At 43.0% G+C, this 9,074-nt stretch overlaps 1 protein-coding gene across 1 annotated transcript in view; it reads right to left on the reverse strand.

Moving 5' to 3' along the window:
* The window catches only part of LOC145398960 (zwei Ig domain protein zig-8-like), a 55,670-nt gene extending 46,931 nt beyond the window's left edge, over positions 1-8,739 (reverse strand). Inside the window, exons 1-3 of the mRNA XM_080271696.1 lie at positions 8,706-8,739; positions 1,970-2,109; positions 540-617 (exon numbers count right to left, since the gene is read on the reverse strand). Of these exons, the coding sequence (XP_080127822.1) occupies positions 540-617; positions 1,970-2,109; positions 8,706-8,739 (252 nt within the window). The remainder of the gene's footprint in view (positions 1-539; positions 618-1,969; positions 2,110-8,705) is intronic.
* Between the last annotated feature and the right edge of the window lie 335 nt (positions 8,740-9,074).

Here is a 9,074-nt window from a genome sequence, read left to right on the forward strand (position 1 = left end):
TAACTAAAAACTTAATTTATAAAACAGTGAAATTATCTCCAACCCTTCCAGTTCGAAAAGATGCATCGAAATTAAAGAAAATCGTCTGGAAAAAGCAAGAATAAAGATAATATGTAACAGGGTTGAAAGAACTACCCCCTCCACTCTCTCTCTTTCTTTCTCTCTCCCTAAGTAAAAGACGTAACTATGCGAGAGAAAAATAGGAAAAAGACAAGACTGTGTTAAGTAAATAATAGGTAAAAGACATGACTTCAGAAAAATAAGTAAAAGATATGACTCGAGCAAAAATAAGGAAATGACATGACTCGAGCAAAAATAAGGAAATGACATGACTCAAGAAAAAATATGGAAATGACATGACTCAAGAAAAAATATGGAAATGACATGACTCAGGAGAAAATAAGTAAATGACATGACTCAAGAAAAAATATGGAAATGACATGACTCAAGAAAAAATATGGAAATGACATGACTCAAGAGAAAATATGGAAATGACATGACTCAAGAAAAAATATGGAAATGACATGACTTGCTCTTACCTTGAACCTGTCGTCTGAGGTGAAGATGAGGTGATTGGCTGAGATGACGTGGAGGTCCTTCTGTCTGATCCACGACACCTGAAACACATCACCTGACTTCACATACAGGTAACATCACATAAAGGTAACATCACATACCGGTAACATCACATACAGGTAACATCACATAAAGTAACATCACATACCGGTAACATCACACACAGGGAACATCACATACAAGTAACATCACATACAGGTAACATCACATACAGGTAACATCACACACAGGTAACATCACACACAGGTAACATCACATACAGGTAACATCACACACAGGTAATATCACACACAGGTAACATCACATACAGGTAACATCACATAAAGGAAAAAGTGGAGAAGCTACACCATTTTCACTCTAACTTGGCCTAAAATTGCCATCTCCCCTCCTTGAATGCTAAATTGTAACTATAAATTAACACTAGAATATGGTGCTAATCACGAAGAAGTGCTATGGAAAGGAGACAGAACTGTTTGATCCTGCCACTTAGTAAAATAAACTGCAAAAAGACGAAAAATTTGGCCAAAAAATAAGGTAAAGGGAAAAAAAGAACGTGGAGGAATATTCTACGTGGGTAAGGAAGATTCTGTGTGCATAGGGAAGAAGACAGGTGGGTAGGGGAGGGTGGGAAAGACTTAGAATGCGTGAGGGAGAGGGAGGCCAAGGATGAGCTGGAAGGATGGAGTGGAGAGGTATATGAGAGAGGGGTGTGTGAGCTGGGAGCGGGGCAATGAAATGGCGGGGGACACGGCGACATGGAGGCGATTTGTTTGTGGTCACCCTTTACGGGATTAAGGCGTCTGGCAATAGATAGATAGACAGAAAGTGAAAAAAGTGCATGAATGAATATAAAAGAGTGGGAAAGAACCAACACGAATGGGAAATTGGAAAAAAGAGGCTGAAAAACAAAGGAAAGACACTAAAATCATAAATAAAAGAGCATAAAAAAAGAAAAGAAAAAGCCTGTAAGAAAAATACCCTCTGATTGTCCCGTAAGCTTGTTGATGACGCAGAAAGGAAAGAGATTAACCATGAGTGTCGAAAAATAAGAGAAAGAGTTTTAAAGAAGCATAAGAAAGCCTAAAACTTGAGGAAAAAGGGCAACATAACTAAGAATGATTGAAAAAAGACCCACTAAACAAAAATCTAATCTTAGTGGCCATGCAAAATAGAGTGGAATAAGAAAGAGGTAAAAAAAAAACGCGTCCAAGAACCTGAAAGCGTACATAAAGTCTTTAAAAAAACTCACCAGAGAAACCGACAACGTAAACAAACGGTAAAGAAAGGCGATATAAATTAAAAATAACGCAATAAAGCGCCAGACAGCGTAGGAAAAGAGTCCCAAAAGCCTGAAAAAATGAAAAATAAAAGTGAACCAGAGAGAGACACGCACCGATCGACCTCTGAGTTTGGTGACAACACAGGGCAGAGTGGCCGTCTCGCCCTCCAGGACGGTCACGGTGTCCTCCACGCCTTCGTCGAATTCGGGCGGGGTCCAGGTACTGCTGCCCTCCTTTTTGGTCTTGGCGCGGCCTGGTGGGGTGAGAGAGAGTGAGAGAGTGAGCGAGGGGAAGGAGAGAGAGGAGGGGGGAGGGGTTGGCTAAGAGCTGGGGGAGAGGGGAGGGAGACAGAGAGAGAGAGATGGTAAATATGATGACATAAAAGCCTGTATGGTTTCATGATATTCTTTCTTGCCTCCTTTTCCTGAGAGAGAGAGAGAGAGAGAGAGAGAGAGAGAGAGAGAGAACGCCAGGTAAAGAAGGTGGGAGTCAACTGTTTATTCACGACTTCCCTTCCCCTCTTGCGGCAACGAGAGAGGGTGTGTGGGAGGAGAGAGTGAGGGAAAGGAGAGTGAATGAGGCACACGAGTGGGGAAGAGAGAGATGAAAGAGAGAGGGAAAGAAAGAGAGAGGGACAGAGATGGTAAATAAAGAAAAAAAAGGTATTTGGTTCCACGTCGCCTCTCCCTCTCTTTCTTTTTCTTTTTTCTTTCTTTCTTTTCGTTTTCTTGCGTTCCATCGAGAGTCACAAATTTAAGATATTCAGATCACACACACCTTACTGTCCCACAAAGAAAAATCCAGCTTTAAAACAAATATTATTGCTTATTTGAACACTAAAACAGCACACAAAACTTGTATCAAAATCCCACGTTCTCTCTTCCCCATATTCCTGGTCCCCAGACAATAAGCCGTACAGGGAAAAATGAGAAGCAGAAGCAGTACATTGCAGGATTTGAAAAAAAAACTTGAGGGAAATCGGTAGAAAATAGTATGTGAAAAGAGACAGACAAATTGATATATATGCACAGTAGATTTTTTTTTTTTTTTTGAGAGAGAGAGAGAGAGAGAGAGAGAGAGAGAGAGAGAGAGAGATCTAGCTTTAATCTTGCTCACATTACCATAAGCCCATTAGACTGTACATTTACAATTAAAAAAAAAAAAAATCTCTGTACCCAAGATATCGATGTTTAAAAAAAAAATATATATATATATAAATTATTCTTAGTATCGTTTTTATAAGGCAAATACATCTTAAGGTGCAGCGTATATCATGTATAAACTTCCTTCTTTATCTATCTCTATATCCGTCTATCTATCTATCTATCTATCCATATTTGTCTATCTCATTCTTCTATCTCTATATCTATCCATCTATCTATCCATCCATCCATCTCCCTATCTATCTATCAATATCTGCCTATCTATTCATCTATTTACCCATCCATCGTATCTTTGTCTATCTATCTATCTGTCTATCTATCTAAGAGTGAGTCATAGGAGCCCGGAATCTTGAGTCGGTCTCTCCAAGAATTCTTTTGAGGAAGTTAGGTCTTGTGATTGGTCTCAAGGGTGTGGGTTAATCTCTCTCTCTCTCTCTCTCTCTCTCTCTCTCTCTCTATCTATCTATCTCCTTCACTGGTGTGGGTGAAATTTCTATCTCTCTTCTCCGTTTGTCTGTCTCAATATTTATATCGATTTTGAGAGAGAGAGAGAGAGAGAGAGAAACCACCACCTTTCCTCCCTATCAAAATGCAACCCGCGATTGGAGAGAGGAAAGGAGAAGTTACTCTCTCTCTCTCCTTTTAAGTCTTTCCCAAGCTGAATAAAATCGTCTGGGGATTAACCAAGACTAGGTAAGACATTTCCTATTTTACTAAGTCTTCCCTATGCTGAGTAAAATCGTCTGAAGATAAGAGAAAAAATGAGAAAGACTGAAGAGGTTAATGAAGAGGGTTAAGAGGAAGACAGAATGAGGGAAGAAAGATGAGGAATGGTGAGAGGAGGAGGAAAGATGAAATGGTGAGAGGAAGAGGAAGGATGAAGGTAAGTGAGAGGAAGAGGAAAGATGAAGGTAAGTGGTGTGAGGAAGAGGAAAGATGAAGGTAAGAGGTGAGAGGAAGAGGAAAGATGAAGGTAAGAGGTGAGAGGAAGAGGAAAGATGAAGGTGATGTGAGGAAGAGGAAAGATGAAGGTAAGAGGTGAGAGGAAGAGGAAAGATGAAGGTAAGTGATGTGAGGAAGAGGAAAGATGAAGTGGTGAGAGGAAGAGGAAAGATGAAGGTAAATGATATGAGGAGGAGGAAAGATGAAGGTAACTGGTGTGAGGAAGAGGAAAGATGAAGAATGGTGAGAGGAAGAGGAAAGATGAGGAATGGTGTGAGGAAAGAGGAAAGATGAAGTTAGGTGGTGTGAGGAAGAGGAAAGATGAGGTTAGGTGGTGTGAGGAAGAGGAAAGATGAAGGTAAGTGGTGTGAGGAAGAGGAAAGATGAAGGTAAGAGGTGAGAGGAAGAGGAAAGATGAAGGTAAGAGGTGAGAGGAAGAGGAAAGATGAAGGTAAGTGGTGTGAGGAAGAGGAAAGATGAAGGTAAGAGGTGAGAGGAAGAGGAAAGAGGAAGGTAAGAGGTGAGAGGAAGAGGAAAGATGAAGGTAAGAGGTGAGAGGAAAAGGAAAGATGAAGTGGTGAGAGGAAGAGGAAAGATGAAGAGGTGAGAGGAAGAGGAAAGATGAAGAGGTGAGAGGAAGAGGAAAGATGAAGAGGTGAGAGGAAGAGGAAAGATGAAGAGGTGAGAGGAAGAGGAAAGATGAAGAGGTGAGAGGAAGAGGAAAGATGAAGAGGTGAGAGGAAGAGGAAAGATGAAGAGGTGAGAGGAAGAGGAAAGATGAAGGTAAGTGATGTGAGGAAGAGGAAAGATGAAGTGGTGAGAGGAAGAGGAAAGATGAAGGTACGTGATGTGAGGAAGAGGAAAGATGAAGGTACGTGATGTGAGGAAGAGGAAAGATGAAGGTACGTGATGTGAGGAAGAGGAAAGATGAAGGTACGTGATGTGAGGAAGAGGAAAGATGAAGGTACGTGATGTGAGGAAGAGGAAAGATGAAGGTAAGTGAGAGGAAGAGGAAAGATGAAGGTATGTGGTGTGAGGAAGAGGAAAGATAAAGTGGTGAGAGGAAGAGGAAAGATGAAGGTATGTGGCGTGAGGAAGAGGAAAGATGAAGGAAAATGAAGACTGGAGGAAAGATGAAGGAAAATGAAGAATGAAGAAAAAGATGAAGGAAAATGAAGACTGGAGGAAAGATGAAGGGAAATGAAGAATGAAGAAAAAGATGAAGGAAAATGAAGAATGAAGAAAAAGACGAAGGAAAATGAAGACTGGAGGAAAGATGAAGGAAAGAGGAAGGAAAATGAAGACTAAGGGAAAGATGAAAGAAAATGAAGACAAAGAGAAAGATGATGGAAAATGAAGACTAAGAGAAAGATGATGGAAAATGAAGAGTAAAGATGAAGGAAAATGAGGACTAAAGATGAAGGAAAATGAAGACTAAGGGAAAGATGAAGGAAAATGACGACAAAGAGAAAGATGAAGGAAAATGAAGGATGGAGGAAAAATGAAGGAAAATGAAGAGTAAAGATGAAGGAAAATGACGACAAAGAGAAAGATGAAGGAAAATGAAGGATGGAGGAAAAATGAAGGAAAATGAAGAGTAAAGATGAAGGAAAATGACGACAAAGAGAAAGATGAAGGAAAATGAAGGATGGAGGAAAAATGAAGGAAAATGAAGAGTAAAGATGAAGGAAAATGAGGACTAAAGATGAAGGAAAATGAGGACTAAAGATGAAGGAAAATGAAGACTGGAGGAAAGATGAAGGAAAATGAAGACAAAGAGAAAGATGAAGGAAAATGACGACAAAGAGAAAGATAAAGGAAAATGAAGACAAAGAGAAATATGAAGGAAAATGACGACAAAGAGAAAGATGAAGGAAAATGAAGACTGGAGGAAAGATGAAGGAAAATGAAGATTGGAGGAAAAATGAGGGAAAATGAAGAGTAAAGATGAAGGAAAATGAAGACTAAAGGAAAGATGAAGGAAAATGAAGACTAAAGGAAAGATGAAGGAAAATACAGACTGGAGGAAAGATGAAGGAAAATGAAGACAAAGGGAAAGAGGAAGGAAAATGACGACAGAGAAAGATGAAGGGAAATGAAGACTGGAGGAAAGATGAAAGAAAATGACGACTATGTAGGGCGTGAAGGGAATGCGGAAAGAAGGAGAGGAAGGACGAGGATGAGGGGAAAGAAGAAAAAAGCTGAGGGGAGAAGTTAAGAATGGAGTGGCACTTCAAAAAATGCGATGACATGAGGAGGAGGAGGAGGAGGAGGAGGAGGAGGAGAGAGAGAGAGAGAGAGAGAGAGAGAGAATAAATGCAGTGTTCAGGGCAAAAATGAAAGCAATCAGCATCATACCTTTTTATACCTTTCGAATACACCTTTTGGACAAGGGCTGTGAGGAGGTGGAGTGGCGTAGGGCAAGGCAGGGCAGGGCAGGGAAGGGAAGGAAAGAAAAGGAAAGGAAAGGGAAAGGTAGGGAAGGGAAGGGAAGGGTTGGGCAAGGTGATTCAGGACAGGACAGGGAAGGACAGAAAAGAATGAGGGAAGGCAAGACACAACAGGGCAGGGCAGGGCAAAGCAGGGCAAGGAAGAGTAGGACAGGACACGGCAGGACAAAACAACACAATACAACGCAGGGCAGGGCAGGACAGGAAGGACATATGGAAGAAAGGTGAGGACAGATTTGGACAAGGTGAGGCGGGGCGGCAGGGAGAGACAAGCAAGAAGGACAGAGGAATGTGGGACAAAGTGAGGCAGGGGAGGACAGGGAGAGGCAGGGCGACAGAAACTGGCAGGAAGAGAGGAAGACAGGCATGGAGGGAGAGGTAGGGCTAGGCTAAGGAGCGGTAGGGCAGGTAAAGGTGAGGCAGGGAAAAGCAGAAATTAGCAGAAAAAGACGGGAAAGCAGGCCGAGGCAAGGGGAGGCAGGATGAGGCAGGGAAAGACAGGAGAAGGAGTGAGAGGCAAGGAAAAGCGGGTGGATACAGGGGAAGGCAAGGAAAGGCAGGGAGATGTAAGAAGAGGCAGGGTGAGGAAAAGAGAGAAGCAGGGCGAGGCAAAGAGAGGCAAGGAAAGGCAGGGCGAGGAAGGGAGAGGCAGGGAAAGGCAGGGCGAGGAAGGGAAAGGCATAAAAAAGGCTCAGGAAGGCAGGGAGGGTGGTGCGGTGTGGCGGAGATGGCGGTACACAGCAGGTGGGGGGCCCTCCTCCTCCTCCCTCCCCTGGTTTTACGCATAAATAACATTACTAATTCCTGCCGCGTCGAGTGGAAACATTTCTGATGAGGTGAATGAATAATGAAGCACCCGTAACAGGCCGACCAACGGGTGCTCACCGCCTACCACAATGCTTTACCTTAATGATACGTTTTTACCTTACTCTCATGCGATGTTAGATGGAGGGACTCGGGGTAAATGGAGCGCATGTGATGATGATGATGATGATGATGATGATGATGATGATGATGATGATGGCGGTGGTGGTGGTGACGAAAATGATGATGATGATGATGATGATGATGATGATGATGACGATGATGATGATGATGGTGGTGGTGGTAGTGATGATAATGATGATGATGATGATGATGATGATGATGATGATGGTGGTGGTGACGATGATGATGATGATGATGATGATGATAATGACGACATGCATTCTTATTACTGGGCGGGTCTTCTGCGTACCCTCCTCCGCCTACCAGCTCACAGTCGCAAAGGTCACAGATCCACACTTTGGCTTCGTACTAATGAACGAATAAAAAAAAGGCGATACTGTACAGAAAGGGTAATGCTTGTTCTCCATTCACTACGAAAGTTCCCAGAGCTGAATTAACTCCCTCATTAGCAATCAAAAATAAATAAATAAATAAGATAAATATGCGTCATGGTGCTGAAGGGGATGAAAATTTTCGTACCAATTACTTTTATATTGCCCTCTGCCCACATATACAAAAAATAATATAATCTTTAAGGTGCGTGTATCTTGGTTTCCTGTGCCTGATGCTTTCCACTTCGCTTACCTTTTTTGCAAGAGTGTTCGACTTCTCCCTGCAAAGCCAGGCCGTTCACCCTTACCCTCCCTTACTCCCCAGTCCTCCTTTCCCTCCCCCTCCCTCCCTCCCATCCTCTCCTCAGACTCCCTCCCTCCTTTCCCCGCCCTTCCCTCCCTCCTTTTCACGCCTCCTTTCTCCTCATTCTCCCTTCCACGTCCCTTTCTCAACCTCCCTCCCTCCCACGTCTCCTCTCACTTCCTTCTCCCTCTTTCACCACTCTCATTTAACTTCCTCCCTCATGCTCGCTTCCCTCCCCCAACTCTCCTTCCTCCCACACCCTCTCCCCTCCTCACACTCACTCCCCTCACTCCCTGACACTCCATCCATACATTCCCCTCCCTCATACTCTCCCTCCTCGCCACACTCCATCCCATCACGCTTTCTCCCTCACACTCGCTCTCCTTCCTTTACACTCTCTCCCTTCCCTCCTCCTCGCGACTTCACACAACCTCTTCTGTCCACTTTCCCCCTCCCCCTCCCACACACACACACACACACTTCCTTTACAACTTCACGTTTCTTGAGCCACACGATTCGTCTCTCTGTCTCTCTCTCTGTCTGTCTGTCTGTCTGTCTGTCTCTCTCTCTCTCTCTCTCTCTCTCTCTCTCTCTCTAATGCTTACGACTCTTAATGCTGATCTAGATAGTCCATTACCTGAGGCTTAACAGTGTTCTTCCGTACTACGTACCTTCACATGTCACCGACTGGGAATTAGTATCCATCGTTCATAAATGCTAGGGCTGTGAGTCAGGACTGGTGTGATGATGATGATGATGCTGTTGATGATGATGATGATTTTATTGCATGCTGGTGGATTTTGTGGTCGCGACTGATGATGATGATGGTGATGGTGATGATGATGATGATGATGATGATGATGACGATGTTCCTTTTATGACTTGGTGGATTTTGTGGTCGCAACTGATGATGATGATTTAATCGCAAGTTGGTGGATGTTGAGGAAAATAGACATAAACTTAAACCAAAGACTATTACCTTTAACAGCTCTTTTCTGGCCTTGATCTCGCGTTCAATCTGACAGAAGACCACTATATTG

Source organism: Coenobita brevimanus, chromosome 5 (genome assembly GCF_032717465.1).
Source record: "Coenobita brevimanus isolate Jiangsu-jjx chromosome 5, ASM3271746v2, whole genome shotgun sequence".
NCBI lineage: Eukaryota > Metazoa > Arthropoda > Malacostraca > Decapoda > Coenobitidae > Coenobita > Coenobita brevimanus.